Source organism: Phaseolus vulgaris, chromosome 2 (genome assembly GCF_051622355.1).
Source record: "Phaseolus vulgaris cultivar YP4 chromosome 2, ASM5162235v1, whole genome shotgun sequence".
Lineage (NCBI taxonomy): Eukaryota > Viridiplantae > Streptophyta > Magnoliopsida > Fabales > Fabaceae > Phaseolus > Phaseolus vulgaris.
The window spans coordinates 37,238,890-37,255,240 of NC_143499.1; the positions used below are offsets into that span (position 1 = coordinate 37,238,890).

The window sequence follows — 16,351 nt, forward strand, 5'->3', positions numbered from 1 at the left end:
ATAAATAATATTTAAGATCTAATTAACCAATTAAATGGATCTCAACTAAAACAATAAATTTATTCATAGTATGTGTAATTAAAACTATATAGATCATTATAAACTTTGATATCTTCAAAAGAAAACCCAAATTTACGTATCATTAACCATATCATAATAAAAACTAAAAATAAAAACAAAATACAAAACCATGAGGGACCACATGAAAGTCATGTAAGAAAAGAAAAACAGAAAAAGTTACTTTTAAACGAAAGAAACATAAGGAGTTGATAAAAAAATATCCCAAATCATTAAATGCTCATATAGTGTATACACCCAATTGACATTATTCATTCATTTATCTTTCCTTCTATTGATTGTGTATCTATCTTTCCTTATACATCTACTGGGTAATCTGATTTACATCAAGTGATAATTTCTTCATCAAATCACCTATTACACCAAAAATTTCCGACATTTATTTTCTCTCTATAACTTGAAACATTAATCTTGAGTTTCACCTATGGCAGTATTAAAGAAAGACAAATATGGCACTGAAGCGAGACAAACACCAATTTATAAACATTTCCATGGACACACATTACAAGAGGGATGAGGCAGTTAAACAAGATTTCATAACTAACAACCGAAGCAAGAAAGCAAGCAACATCCCCTAAATGCGATCACCCCACAAGGACTCCGTCTGAACGTTTCCACTCTTCAAGAGGCTCTGGATTTCCGGCGGAGGGTTCAAACCGAACCTCTGAGCACGCTCCCACCGTGCCAGCCGCGTTATACCGACGCAAGGCCCATACGCTATGTTCAGGTCGAATTGCCTCAACAGCGTCTCCTTCTCATCGTATTCATCTACATAACAGAAAGAGACAAATGAAATTGCAGTTAAAAAAAAAGAGAAATGAAATTGCAGTTAAAAAAAAAAAGAGAAATGAAATTGCAGTAAAAAAAAGAGAGAAAAGAAAACCCTAAGCATTAGAAGGGACCTTTGAGGTCGGGTTTCCCGGCGTCGGAGACGAGGGCCGGTGTTTGCGCCGCAGTGGAGCCCAAAGTGGCGGCGTTACTGGGAGATTTCTTGGAAGATTTCTTTGCGGTTGTGGGTTTCTTCTCTGGGTAAAAACTCTTCATGTTTTGGGAATTTGATGCCATTCTCTCTGCTCTCTTCTCTCTCCAAGGCTCTTGTTCCAATCTGAATTTTGAAATTGTCTTGACGGTGTGTTTTAAAGCCACTACGGTTTTTTCTTTCTTGCACCATTAACATATTAATTTTTTTTACCATACATATATAATATTTTAATGGTTATAAAATGTGTAAGTTTTAATTTTATTTTTGTAATTTTTTTTATTTTTATTTACTTTAAAATTTGAAAATTCACGTTTAATTTTAATATTATATATAATAATGATAATTAATTATAAGACTGATATGTGTCATTAAAAAAAATAAACCCTTAAGTAAATATTATTTATTGTATGAGTGGGGTTATAATGTGAACATCCTTAAACTTCTTTGAGAAGATATATATATTGTAAAGAATGAAATCCAAAATAAATTATAAAGTATACCCCAAATGTGAAGTTAAATGTTTGCATTCATTGTGAGTATAATGTTACTTATCTACCCTCCTAAGTTAAACTAATATCTTCTTAACTTTATCTGGAGTATACTTATTACAAAATCTCTTATCTCAATTGAAAAAAAGTGGAAAGTAATTATCATAATTTATTATGAAAAAATACAGAAAAAAAACTCAAAATTAAATTTGAGTTTGAGAGTCAATTGAAGAGATGATCATCTTTAATTATATATACAAAATAAATATAATTTTTAAAATATTCATTTTTTTATAAAAATCAATAGATTCATGTGAAAATATTTTTAAGTTATATATTTATTTTTCAAAATTAAAAAAAGGTTTACACAATTATTCATGGGTTCAATAATAATTAACCTTTTTTGTTATATATTTTCATTTAAAGTAAAAAAATTAAGGATTATGTAGTTATTTCTATAAAGATTTGAAAAAAATGATATTTTAATTTTAATATTTTTAAATATTTTTTCTGAAATTTTATGTTTTCATAATTAAGTATGATGAATTAGGATACATTTATATTAGTTCAAATGATTTATGACCTGAAATTAAACAGTTTTATTATACTATATTTTATTAAACTGTTGGTACATGTTCTTTTATTAATTTCTGAAATGATAAATGGTGTGTTACTACTTTTTTAACAAATATTGCATAATTATCTAATGTTGCTAGTATTCTGGATACAATCTCTCCGTTTTGGACAGGTGATGATTGGAATATTTCATTGTCTTTACAACAGATGCCTCATCTTTTTAGTCAAATTATGGTTAGAGAGGAACATGATATTTCTAATTGGATTATAAATGAGTCTGGTTTTCACTCTTGTTGGAGATAATGTCATAGATGCTCACATAATCGATGTGAATGATAACCTTCTTGATAGACAAGCCATGGGTGAGGATCTGTTTTGGGCCATTAGAGGAGGTGGTGGAGCAAGCTTTAGAGTCATTGTGGCTTGGAAGGTAAAACTGGTTCCAGTTCCATCAACCGTGACAGTGTTCGATGTTTCAAGGACATTGGAAGAGAATGCAAGCGAGATCATTCAAAAGTGGCAGCTTGTGGCCAATAAATTGGACGAGCGCATAATGATTAGGGTGGACATAGGAAGGGTAAATTCACGTCAACATGGAAAGGTAACAATAAAAGCGAGGTTTGTGTCCTTGTTTCTGGGAGGTGTAGAAGAGCTTATTCCATTGATGCAAAAGAGCTTCCCAGAGTTGGGTTTGGACAGAAAAGACTGTAAAGAGACGAGTTGGATTGGCTCAGCTGTCTTCTTCAATGCTGTGTTGATTGGAACTTCAGGCAATGAACCCCCTGAAGTTATGTTGAACAGAACTCAACTTCATTTATGGAAATACAAAGGAAAATCTGATTATGTTAGCCAACCCATTCCCGTTGAAGGATTACAAGGGTTATGGCATTTGCTTTATGATGCTAAGGTTGAAAATACTCAGCTTCAATTGGCTCCTTACGGGGGCAGAATGTATGAGATTTCGGAATCTGAAATTCCGTTTTCTCACAGATCTAGATACATATTTCATATTCACTATAACACCAAATGGCAAGAGGAAGGGGATGAGATAGCACAAAAAAACATGAATTTTGTTAGAAGAATGTATAAATATATGGAACCTTATGTTTCAAATTCTCCCAGAGCTGCATGTATGAATTACAGAGACCTTGACATTGGGGTAAATAACAATGGCTACACTAGTTATACCCAAGCCAAAATTTAGGGTTTGAAATATTTCATTAATAATTTCAAGAGATTGGCTAGAGTGAAGACTAAGGTCCATTGAAACGAACTTTTTCAGAAACGAACAAAGCATTCCTTCGTTGTCCATTGAAGAAAATTAAATTATCTTTAAACCATCTAGCACCTACAATTTAGATAAAATAAATGTAATGAAAATCATCTAGTATCTACCATTCAAATAAAATAAATGTTGTATGTTTTTAATTTAGGTTTGTGAGAGTAACTCAAATGTTTAAAATTACATATACTAAATAATAGTGTTCACAAAAATGCCATGTTATTAGAGTAGCATTGAAAAAAAAAATGCAATTTTATTATAGTTGGATGACTACTCTAACATGATACAAAAAGTTAATTTTTTAAAAGTTGATAATGTAAAATTATTATTTGATTTAATTTATATTTTTTGAAACATGCACGTCAGTGAAATCATGTAAACTTTACAATAAATAAAAGTACATAAGTCAATGATAAATTAATATTGGCTTAGCCGTTATAAACAGAGTTCACTTAATATTAGAAATAGGTTTAACAATTTTAAATTGATGCTAATTATTTTAACATTCTTAATAAGTAAAAATATTTATGTTGGGGTTAAATTTGTATTAACTATAAAATAAATAAGATTCGTGTAGGCTTAATTAATGCTAATATTATTTATATTTATTAAGTTAGTGTAAACTAAATAAAAATTAATTTTTTATTTTATTACTTATTTAAGTTAATAATGATTAAGTTAACACTAATATAATATTATTATAAAAAATCGGATATACAGGCGCATGAGCGGTTCCGCTAGTTACTTAGAGGCTTAGATTTACAGAGTGAAACAGATGTGCATCCGTATTTTTTTTATTATTATTATATTGTATATTATTATGTGTATTCGTATCTTTAAAATATCAAATATTACTGAATAAAAATAAGATAGAAACATTTCTCTCATCATTTATGAGTTTCAACCTACTTTTTAATAATTAAGTTGTAGTAAAAAATATATTAAACAAATTTAAATTTATAACACAATAAACCTAACCAATTTTGATTGGTTGTTACTAACATAAAACTAAAAAAGAGAAATATAATAATGAAAAGAAAAAAAGAAGAAAAATAAGATGAGAAACTCTGTAACACACCTTAAGAAAATATTTATTTTCTAATTCTTTTTCCTCCTCTCCGCAAGAATGTTGTATTCAAAATGCATTCTTATATCAACAATGATGTCAAGATAACTCTGTACCTTAGAGCAATTACGTCATCATTCTGGTGAATCACTAATTTTGATTTGTTGTTACTAACATAAAACTAAAAAAAGAGAAATATAATAATGAAAAGAAAAAAAAGAATAATAAGATAAGAAACTATATAACAAACCTTAAAAAAATATTTATTTTCCAATCTCTTTCCTCTTATTCGCAAGAATGTTTAGAACGCATTCATCCTCCCATGCCCACATCAACAATGATGTCAAGTTAACTTTGTACCTTAAAGAAATTAAGTCATCAGTCTTGTGAATCACTAATTTTGATTTGTTGTTACTAACATAAACTAAAAAAAAGAAATATAATAATAAAAAGAAAAAAAAAGAATAAGATGAGAAACTACCTAAAACCTTAAGAAAATATTTATTTTCTTACCCCTTTCATCTCTCCGCAGAAAAGTCATATTCAGAACACATTCATCCTCCCCGTGTCGATGCCCACACATCAACAATGGTGTTAAGATAACTTTGTACCTGTGCAGTAACATTAACAATTAAACAAGAAAAGAAAACTCACTTACAAAGACTAACGTGGGATGCGTGCTCTTCTTCTTACTCTTGTATTGAAAAATGAATCTTTTTATCTAATGGAAGTGATATGAATAGGAGATAAAGTGATAAAGAGGGAGGAGAGAAAAACGATAATAAAAATTTCAAATATAAATTCAAACTAAAAAAACTAAAAACTGGAAAAATAAAGATATATTTCAAAAAACTAAATTCAAAACTGTTTTAGGTTAAAAAACTTCATTCTAATAATTGTTTTAATATTTACAAAATTACAAAATAACTAAAACTAAAATTAACCTTTTTATATATATATAAATAGTTATATATATAAAAAACATATATATATATATATAAAATAGTTATAGAGAAATTTCCATTATATATAAATTATATATAAGTATAGACTAACGAAGCACTTAGAAAGTGAAAGTTATAAACTTTTGTTTACATACGTTAGATGTGTGTGTTCCATTGATCGTGTATGCAAGAAGAAACTTCTTTTATAAACACTCTGAATTGGACTATTTGACATGTGTGGTTTAAACATGATATTACCTTCTGTCTTTAGACAAGTAAAAGTAAATGAGAGGGAAGTTCAAATTTTTCGCTATCTGATTTGGCTAATTTAGTATTTTATTTTATTATCCTTGAGTTGATTTTTAAATAACGGAAAACAGCGGTTTCCTTTGCCAACTGCAAATCCAAATTTTGAGTTCCTCTCATCCCGAATTCAGATGTCCTCAAAATGAAGTCATTCACAATCATGGCTACCATTTTTTCAACTTGCTACCTGTTTCTTCCCATGATTTTATCGTTATTCCCCACAACACTGTGTGCAACAGTGGTAGAAGACCTCAAAAACTTACATCAACCCCCAGGCTTTAACTCTACAATTCTGTCCAACTGTCTCAAGAACCCATCTCTTAGGTACTGCAGTTCGTCTCCAATCATGGACTTTGATGAAATATTCAAGTTTACTATTGTTGCAAGCCATCTCTGCAATGAATCAAAGAACCCCAATTGTGTAGAGTCATTCCCCAAAGTTGATCTTAGAAACCGTCCAAATATTGCACCACTTTATTTGTCCTTTGATTTCTTTTGGAAGTATTGCCCCTTCACCATTATGTCCATTGATTTGTCCAACAATTCTATCAAGGGTGGTTTTCCAACCGATGTTTTCTTTTGCACCCAAATCCACTCTCTTGATCTAAGTATTAATGCATTTTCTGGTGACATTCCAATTCAAAGTTTCTCTTCCTTCACCAACCTCACTTTTCTCAACCTCTCCTATAATTATTTTTCAGAGAGTAAACTGTCTGATTCCCAATTCTTCAAAAGGTTTAATTCTTCTAGTTTTCTTCATTCTGGTGCTCTCTTGGATCAAAAAAGGTTTACTGTGAAGGCTGTTGTTCTGTTAGTTTGCTTTCCCATCCTTGTCATTTTTCTGGTAATTTGCTTGGTATGGCTTTGTTTCCAAAGGCCTGATTTTCTCCCAAGTAAACTTCAAAGAGGTAGGAGGTTTACACCAGCAATTCTAAAGGCAGCAACGGATGGTTTTTCAAAGAAGTATTTGGTGGGGATGAGTGATGTTGTTCACATCTACAAAGGGATCTTGAGAGATGGTACTGAAGTGAAAATTGAGATGTACTGGGATGATATACCAAGGGATAGTTACCGTAGATTTGTTGACGAATGCGAGGTTCTGTCTAAGTTACACCACAAAAACCTTGTCAGAGTTTTGGGGTGGTGTAAGAGCAGGAAATTCAGGGCCATTATAACAGAATGGACAAGAGAAGAAAATGTTGAAATGTGGTTATCAGGGTCAGGTTCACCATGGAAGCATAGAGTGAAAGTGTTAATGGGGGTTGTAGAATGCATGCGTTATATGCAGAAGGAATGGCCTGAAATTGACTATGAACTCGACACAAGTAGTATTTTGTTGTCTGACAAAATGGAACCATTGATTTCAAGGTTCAAAGTTGGAGATCACAACAGAAATCAAAGAAGTAAGAGCAACACACAATTAACCTAAACAATATTTCTTCCCTTGTGATGTCTTTTCCTTTTTCTATTTTTATGGCTTGTAAGTTAATCTGTATTTTCTTTTATTTTGTAGAGATACATAGGTTTGGAATATTTCTGCTGGAGATGATACTAAATAAGAAGGTTGAAGAGGAGCTTGATGGAGGTGATGCTGGATTTATTAGGAACATGAGAAACCTTAATCATGGAGATTTGCAGCAGATGATTGATGAGAGAATGGAAGTAACTGAAACAAATTTTGAGCAAGTTAAGCAGGCACTGTCTCTAGGATTAATGTGCATAGATGAATCAATTAGTGAGAAGCCAAGTTTGGGCATGATACTTAACTCTGTAGCAAGAGCCTACAAAACTAGCCTTGTTTTGCCATCTGCAAACCATAGAACATTTAAGGGACACATGCCTCTTCAAACCAATTAAGTAGTCATATCAGTATGAAGCGGATTTTTTTTTTCATAAATAATTCTTGATTATACTCTATTCATTGTTAAAAGTGATTTTTGTACTTCTATTGGTTATTAATTTATATTTTATTATTATTAATTCATATTTTATTACTCTTAAACTATTTTACCGTTATATTGCATTAATGGTCAACTTACAGGCATGTTAGTATTCCTAGTTTATATAGTGAATTAAAATTAATAAGATCAGTTTTGCCACATTTTGTTGAATTACGTTTTATCAGTTGCTACAACCTTTTGCCTTCTCTTATTTACTTCAATTAGTTCCTACAACTAGTATCAGAGCTAATCTGTTATCATGAACTCTACCCAATTATTAGTCTCTATCCTTGATGGAAAAAATTACAATCGGTGGTGTGTGCAAATGAGAGTTTTGTTTGATTATCATAAGTTATGGGATGTCGTTGAGAGTGGAGTGTCTGCATTAGCTGCTAATGTAACTGAGGCGCAACAAGTAGCGCATCGTGATTAGAAGAAGAAGGACAATAAGACTTTGTATCTCATCCATCTAGGTACGAATGACTAGACGTTTGAGCAGATAGAAGGAGCAACAACTGCCAGTGAGGCTTGGACAATTTTGTCAACCAAGGTGATGATAAGATCAAAAGGGTGCGTCTTCAAACCCTAAGACGCTAATATGAATTGCTGCAGATGGAAACCACTGAGACTATTGATGTCTATATAAATAAAGTTCTTGCCTTGACAAATCAGATGAAGACCAATGGTGAAACTCATTCGGAGCAGGCAAAGGTGGAGAAGATTTTGAGATCTTTAACTCCCAGATTTGAACATGTTGTTGCCGCAATTGAAGAGGCCAATGACATTTCTAAAATGACAGTAAGGTTATTGTCTGGTTCTCTACGAGCGCATGAGTAGCGGATGAATGACAATAAGATTGAAAAACCAATTGAGCAGGCTTTAGAAGCACAAGCCTCAAATGGTAGCTCCTATCATAAACATGGTAGCTATTTCAGCAAAGGTCGTGGTGGCCAGAATCATGGAGGCGCTTGGCGCGGAGAACGTGGTCGCGGAGGACGAGGAGGAATTTATAATAAATCAAATGTTGAGTGTTATAATTGCCATAAACGTGGCCATTATGCAAATGAGTGCAGATCAAAAGGTGATAATCATGTTTCCAATTGTCTCAAGAAGATAGTAATCACGAACAAAATGAAGAGGATCATACAATACTAATGGCAGCCACATCAAATGAAACCCCAAACAATCAGACCTGGTATTTGGATACAGGTTGCACAAATCATATATGTGGTCAGAAGGAGTTGTTTGCAGATTTGGATGACTCATTTCGCACAAAAGTGAAATTCGGTGATGGCAGGTTCGTTCCGGTGACTGGAAAAGGGCGAATTCTTATCACATTGAAGAATGGTGATCACAGGTACATCTATGATGTTTTCTGTGTACCTGATATGAAAAGTAATTTGTTGAGTATGGGACAACTGGCTGAGAAGGGTTATGAGATGCACATAGTTGAAAATAAATTATCAATTTTTTATAAAAAAGGTAATTTGATTCTTAAAACCTTTTTATCAAAAAACCGCATGTTTCCAGTAGATATTCAAATGGGTGATTTCAAGTGTTTGAATGCAATACTGAATAATGAATCGTGGTTATGACATTTACGCTTTGGGCACTTAAATTTTCAGAGTTTGGAAAATCTTTCCAAAAGAAATTTAGTGAATGGTTTACCCCATATTCATCACCCTGATCAATTGTGTGAGGCTTGCATTTTTGGAAAGAATCATAGGACACCATTTGTTAAGGAGCCTTGGCGTGCAAAATTTCCTTTGGAGCTTGTTCATACAGATGTTTGTGGCCTGATGAACATATCATCAGCTGGAGGTAATAAGTATTTTTTAACCTTTATTGATGATTATTCAAGGAAAACCTGGATGTATGTATTGAAAGCAAGGATGAGGTATTCCACTGCTTTAAAATATTTAAAGCATTTGTTGAAAGAGAGAGTGACAGACAAATTAAGATGGTACGTAGTGATGGAGGAGGTGAGTACAAGTCTAATGAATTCAAGAGGCACTGTGAAGAACTTGGGTTGCAACATAACATAACTTGCCCCTACACACCTCAACACAACGGAGTTGCTGAGAGAAAGAATAGAACAATCATGGACATGGTGAGGAGCATGCTTAAAGCGAAAGGTATGCCAAATTATTTTTAGGCTGAGGCCGTAACATGTGCGGTATATTTGATAAACAGATCACTCACTCGGAGTGTTCCTAACACAACTTCGATTGAGGCATGGAGTGGATTCAAACCCAATATGCAGCACTTGAAGGTATTTGGGTCAATTACTTATGCTCGTGTTCCCAATGCAACAAGATCAAAGTTGGATGATAAGGCAGTGAAGACCATTTTCATTGGATATAAGCATGAGGGATACAAATTGTACAATCCAATGACAAAGAAGGTGATTATTAGTCGTGATGTTACATTTGCCGAAGATGAGGAATGGCAATGGAATGCAACAGCTGAAATGGATTCGAAAAAACGATATATTTACGTTTTGAATGATGATGTGGAAGATAAAGTCACTCTTGAAGCACCTGCAGTTCAACCTGAAGTTGTAATTCAACCTGAAGTTGCAACTCCAATTGCAGCTATGATGGAGCGACCAAGAAGGCAACAACGACAACCTGTACATCTTCAAGATTGCGAAGTAAATCTTGATGATGATGAAGTTTATGACAATGGAGATTTGATTCACTTTGCTTTTCTTGCAGAATCAGAACCTGTGAGACTTGTCGATGCCATTCAACACTCCAAATGGCAAAAGGCGGCTATGAATGAAGAATTGATGGCGATTGAGAAAAACAATATCATGACTCAAATTGGGAAGGTTGTTTCAAATCAGAATTAAGGGAGGATGTTGGTTATTAATTCAGATTTTATTATTATTAATTCATATTTTATTACCCTTAAACTATTTTACCGTTATATTGCATTAATGGTCAATTTACAGGTCTGTTAGTATTCCTAGTTTATAGAGTGAATCAAAATTAATAAGATCAGTTTTGCAACATTTTGTGCAATTACGTTCTATCAGTTGCTACAACCTTTTGCCTTCTCTTATTTACTTCAATTAGTTCCTACACTATTGTGCTATAATTTTAGGTGGTTAGTTAAACTAACAACTTAAATATTCCAGATAAGAAACACTCTTAATGTACCTTTGAATGCGAAAAGCTGCTTATTGATGTGCTTTTGTTGGTGTTGAAACAAACTGACTCAAGTTATTGACACTAAAAACAATATTGGGCTTTGTGTTGGTGAGATAAATTAACCTTCCACTAAGTCTGCGATAAGAAGAGAACTCATCTTCATTGAGCAAGAATCCTTGATTATTTGAAAGGCGAGAAGAGTGAACCATAGGGGTAGCAACCAGTGCAGATTCCAACATTCCCATTTCATGTAGAAGTTCCAAGGTGTACTTCATTTGGAAAAGGTGGATTTCAACATTGTTGCAAGGAATTCACCTGTTGTTATGCAAGCCAAGGGCTCATAGTCACAACTTATAGTACATTCAGTTACGATTCTTATTGATGATCATCATGTGGAGGTCTTTGCTCCTGTGGCTGTACCATCTCCGTCGTGTCCTACCTTTTCTCGGAGGGCTAAATCATCTAGGGATACTAAGGCACCAATTAAGACTCCTATTGATGGTCATCATGTGGAGGTCTCTGCTATTGTGATTGTACCATATCCGTCGTGTCATACCTTCCCTAGGAAGGCTAAATCTATTAGGGATGTTAAAGCATTACTCCTCGATAATGATACGTTGGTCCTGAAAAATCACTTTTCCCCTCTTGATGGTTTGGAAACTACAAATGTGGGAGGCGATCCTCCTATTGGCGCGTCAATTATTCCGGCTGTCATTGTTGAATTTAATTATGACCATCTCACTGTTGGAAATCGGATCGTCTCCAAATTTTGGGTTGATCCTAATGAGATGGAGGAGCATGTGAGTTGGTTAATACGGTGATTACTAGATTTTTAACTTATAGCTTTAATATGTATAAATGACCTGTTTCACTTCTTAAGAAAGTTGAGGAATGGTGTCGAAATTTTATTTTGACTGGTGATATTCTAAAAAAGACATAGTTACTGTGAATTGGAAAACGATTTGTTCTCCTATTGAGAATAAAGGTTTAAAGATTATTAATTTTCGTCATGAAAATAATGCATATCTTCTTAAGCTTGCTTGGAAGTTTGCTTATAGCAACAAACATTGGTCTTTTCTCCTGAAAGTCAGGGTTCTTAAATCAAAATACAACTTTAGAATGGTTTATAGATCCTCATCTCTTTGGCCTAGAATTAAACAATTTTATTCCACTATACTTGATTATATTTCTTGGATTATTGGTACAAGTACTTTTATTAATTTTTGGAATGATAAATGGTGTTCTACTACTTCTTTAGCAAATATTGCAGGGTTATCTGATGGGATTAGCATTCTGGATATAGTCTCTCAGTTTTGAACAGATTGTGACTGGAATATTCCATTGTATTTACAGTAGATGCCTCATTTTTTAATCATATCATGGTTATGGAGGAACAAGATATTCCTAATTGGATTTTAGATGAGTCTGGTCGTTTTACTCTTAAATCAACTAGGATTTTTTTCTTGGAACCAAGAGTTCCCTATAGTTAGGGTAAATTCATTTCGTCATCATCTATTCCTCCTTCCAAAACTCTAGTACTCTGGAAAGTTTTTCATGGACGGCTTCCTACAGATCAACATATTCAGAATAAAGGTTGCATATATGTTCTATGTGTACACTTTGTTAAAAGCACAAGGAATCTATTTAACATTTATTTTTTGAATGTTCTGATACTTTTCATATTTGGAGTTGGGTTCGACAGATTTTTCTTACTTCTCATTTCTCTAATAAGGATGATCTTTTTTTTTTATTAAAACTGTTAAACTGATTAAGCTTGCTGTGATAACTTTTTCTATTTGAATGGTATGACATATGAGGAATTATGCTAGATTTTAGGATAAGATTGATGTTTCTAGGGCTATTTGGGTAATTAAAGATTTAACTTGTCTAATGGAAAATTCGTCTAAAGTTTCAATGAAGAATGATATGTTGGATTTCAACGTGATTAAGTCTTTTGGTATTAATACTCGTACTAGTAAAGTTTTTCGTCCTTTTCCTGTTAGATGAGAGTTCCTTCACCAAGCTGGTTAAAATTAACACTGATGGGGTTGCTAAGGGATATCCTGGTCTTGCTACTTGTGGAAATATTTTTCGTGGGAGTATGAGGGAGTTTATTGGTGTTTTCTCTGCATTTCTTGAAGTTCAGACTGTTATGGTTGTTGAGTTTTATGGAGTTATACATGTTATGGAGGAAGCTCAAAAGACAAGGCTTACTAATGTATGGGTTGAATGTGATTCTCCCTTGGTTTGTGCTACGTTTACTACTAGGACTAATGTTCCATATGCTTCTTAATCAATGGAATACTTGTCTTAATTATTGTGGGAAAAATTAGGTTTAGGGTTACTCATATTTTTCGTGAAGGGAATGCGTGTGCTGTTAAGTTGGCTAATTTAGGATTTATAGAGAATCATTTCATTGGTATAACAAACTTCCATCTAGTCTGTTCTTAGAATTCTTTATGAATAGGTATAGTCTACCTATGTATCATTTTTGTTAACATATGGCTTTTGGTTTAGTCTCCCCATAATTTTTTGTATTTTGTTTTTTTTTTAATAATACTTTTTTCATGTGATGACAAATGATTGTTTTTACTAAGGGTGGACAAAAAATCCAAATTACAAAATCCAATCCATAATTATCCAAATTCATATTAGTTTTAATTCATTTAAATGGATTTATCTCAAATCCAAGTCCATATTTTTGGATGTTAAATCCAATCCATTTAATTGGATATGGATTAGATATAGATTGGATACATTTTTGGATTATCCAAATTGCATTTTGACTTGGTCCGATCCAAATTGAGCAAAGTCATTCCAAGTCCATGTCAAGCTAAGTCGTCCGGGCCCAAGTTGAATCGAGTCGGTATGGGCCAAAGTTGAGCCAAGTCATTTTGGGCCAAAGTCGAGCCAAGTCATTTTGGGCCAAAGTCGAGCCAAGTCATTTTGGGCCAAAGTCGAGCCAAGTCAACCCCGGGCCAAGTCGAGCTGAGTGGTCGATAGTGAGTTGACCCGAGTCAGCCGGGGCTGATATTGAGCCGAGTTGGCTCATGCCAATGTCTAGTCGAGCCGATCCAGGCCCATGTCGAGCTGAGTCTTTCAGGTCCGATATTGAGTCGAGCGAGCTCGAGCCGATATCCAGAAGACCGGACCAGGGCTAATGTCGATCCAAGCGGGCCCAGGCTGATCTAGAGTTGAGCAGGTCCAGGTCTAGGTCAATGTCGAGCCGAGCAGGTCTAGGTCCAGGTCGATGTCGAGCGGATCAAGGCTGATATTAAGTCAAGCGGACTCAGGCTGATGTCAAGCCGAGCGGGCCCAAGCCCATGTTGAGATGAGCGGGCCAGGCCCAGGTTGAGCCGAGCAAGCCCGGGCCAAAGTCCAGCCGAGCAAGGCCGAGATGATGTCGAGTCATCCGGGCCCAGGCCAATATCAAGTCGCCCAGGCCGATGTCGAGCCGAGCGGGCCCAGATCAATTTCGAGCAAAACGGGCCCGAATCGATGTCGAGTCAAGCGGGCCTGGGCCGATGTCGAGTCAAGCGAGCCCGGGCCGATGTCGAGTTGTTTAAGCTTAGGCCGATGTCAAGCTAAGCAGGTCGGGACCGTTGTCGAGCCGAGCGGGCCCGGGCCGATGTCTTTCAGAGCGGGCCGAGATTATGTTGAGTTGAGCAGGCCCGGGCTGATATTGAGTTGTTAGGGCCCGGGCCAATTTCGAGTAGTCCAGGTTCAAATCGATGTCGAGTCGTCCAGGCCCGGACGGATGTCGAGTCGAGTGGGCCCGGGCCGATGTCGAGTCGTTCGGGCACGAACCGATGTCGAGTTGTCCGAGCCCGAGCCGATGTTTACTCATCCAGACCCCGACCGATTTCGGGTCATCCGGGCCCAGATCGAGTCGTCTAGGCTTGGGCCGATGTCGAGTCGAGCGGGCCCGGACCGATGTCTAGCAGAGCGGGCCCGAGCCGATGTCGAGTCGTTTGGGCCCGATCCAATTTCAAGTCGTCCGGGCACGGACCTATGTTGAGTCGTCCGAGCTCGGGCCGATGTTTAGTCATCCAGGCCCGGATCGATGTCGAGTCATTTGTGCCCGAGTTGATGTCGACTCTTTCGGGCCCGAACCAATGTCAATTCATCCAAGCCCGAGTCGATGTCTAGTTGTCCGGGCCCTGGCTGATGTCGAGCCGTCTAGGTCTGGCCGATGTAGAGTCGAGTTGGTTCGCATCCAGGTTGAGTAGGCTTAGGCCCAGTTCGAGCCAAGTTAGTATGTGTCCATATCAAAATGAATTTAATGTAATTGACAAAGTGGATTTAATCTAATTAAAAAAGTGGATTTAATCTAGATTTAATCCACTTTAAATGGATTTTAAAAAAATCCAAATATATTTGATCTAGCTAATGTGGATATGGATTTTAAATCCAATCCATTTATTTGGATTTGGATTAGATCTAGATTGGATTTTGAAAAATCCAATCCATGACCACCCTTAGTTTTTACGTGAGGTGTCAACCTAGCTAAGATGTCAAGTTGCATAGTGACACCTAACATGAAAGCTTTTTATAAAAAAGAAGTAAACAGAGTCTCAAGAAAATTTTCAATTCAGCGTGGCCAACCTTGGGTAATTCTCTATTTTAAGTTATCAAAATTATATATAGTTACATGGAGACAAAGCAAATACTCCATAAATCTGAATTATGAAATAATGTTTGAGGGTCATATGGCAAAGCAGAGGCTTTTATAGTAATAGCTAATAAATAATAAAAAATCCTTAATTCAAGAGCAAGAGTCTTGGGACAGTGCCCAAAGAGAGAGGGAGAGAGAAACAACAATAAATTTCAAAAGTATAAGAAACCACCAAAAGTAGAACACACTATATTTATCGCGTTAACCTCAATCAACAAAACCCCCTTCCCTCTCCATGGCCAACGGCCTCAACATGCATCGTTTTGCCGGGCACATCTATCATGTCCTCTCCGGGCACATCGTTTTGCCGGGCACATCTATCATGTCACACTTTCCAACGACTCTATCATCTCCGAGGTTGGTGAGGGCAGTGCGTTGTTGAAGTAGTTTTGCAACCCGGAGACGATGGCTACGTGAATGCGGTGGCGTTTCCTACGAACGGGTCGATTATCGCTAGTAGCAGCACGAATGGGGTGGTGAAACTGTGAGACGTGGAAGAAGGCGTTAATCTTCATCATGGCTTGATTTTTTGTCCCTCTCCAAGTATTGGTTGAGCATTGACAGAAGAATCGTTTTTGTGTTTAAAAGAAAACATTCCTACAAAGAGAAAGAATGATGCTTCTCTTTCTTTTGGTCTTCTTTTTATTCTTCAAAAACAATTTCTCTCAAGAATGTTAAAATGAGAAGTTAAAGAATATGTGGAGGTTAATGAAGAAGTGGGAAGCAATAGTTAAAAGAAAATGTTACATATGATAAAGAGAAAGAATGAATCTTCAAAATTTAAAATTCAAAACTTCAATTTCAGTTCAAAATCGTCCCTCCACGTTGATGACTTTTTACGGCAAGTGCACTGCGTTTG

The 16,351-nt window shown here is 35.4% G+C and overlaps 2 protein-coding genes and 1 pseudogene across 2 annotated transcripts; 2 read left to right on the top strand and 1 right to left on the bottom strand.

Annotated features, from left to right (window-relative positions):
• Nucleotides 1-534: 534 nt before the first annotated feature.
• LOC137811778 (uncharacterized) lies at nt 535-1,213 on the bottom strand. Its single transcript, XM_090298715.1, has 2 exons — nt 981-1,213; nt 535-846 (listed from the first exon to the last, which is right to left on the bottom strand). The coding sequence occupies exons 1-2, from the start codon at nt 1,141-1,143 to the stop codon at nt 653-655; spliced, it is 357 nt and encodes a 118-aa protein (XP_090154841.1). The 5' UTR covers nt 1,144-1,213; the 3' UTR covers nt 535-652.
• Nucleotides 1,214-2,395: 1,182 nt separating this feature from the next.
• Nucleotides 2,396-3,449, top strand: LOC137809442 (tetrahydroberberine oxidase pseudogene; annotated as a pseudogene).
• Nucleotides 3,450-5,882: 2,433 nt separating this feature from the next.
• LOC137809443 (Leucine-rich repeat protein kinase family protein) lies at nt 5,883-7,579 on the top strand. Its single transcript, XM_068610552.1, has 2 exons — nt 5,883-7,125; nt 7,236-7,579. The coding sequence occupies exons 1-2, from the start codon at nt 5,883-5,885 to the stop codon at nt 7,577-7,579; spliced, it is 1,587 nt and encodes a 528-aa protein (XP_068466653.1).
• The last annotated feature ends 8,772 nt before the right edge of the window (nt 7,580-16,351 follow it).

Coding starts and splice junctions, on each gene's coding strand:
- LOC137811778 (XM_090298715.1), bottom strand. CDS start 1,143: ATGGCATCAAATTCCCAAAACATGAAGAGTTTTTACCCAGAGAAGAAA. Junction 847..980: donor CGGGAAACCCGACCTCAAAG/GTCCCTTCTAAT, acceptor TCTGTTATGTAG/ATGAATACGATGAGAAGGAG.
- LOC137809443 (XM_068610552.1), top strand. CDS start 5,883: ATGGCTACCATTTTTTCAACTTGCTACCTGTTTCTTCCCATGATTTTA. Junction 7,126..7,235: donor TCACAACAGAAATCAAAGAA/GTAAGAGCAACA, acceptor TTTATTTTGTAG/AGATACATAGGTTTGGAATA.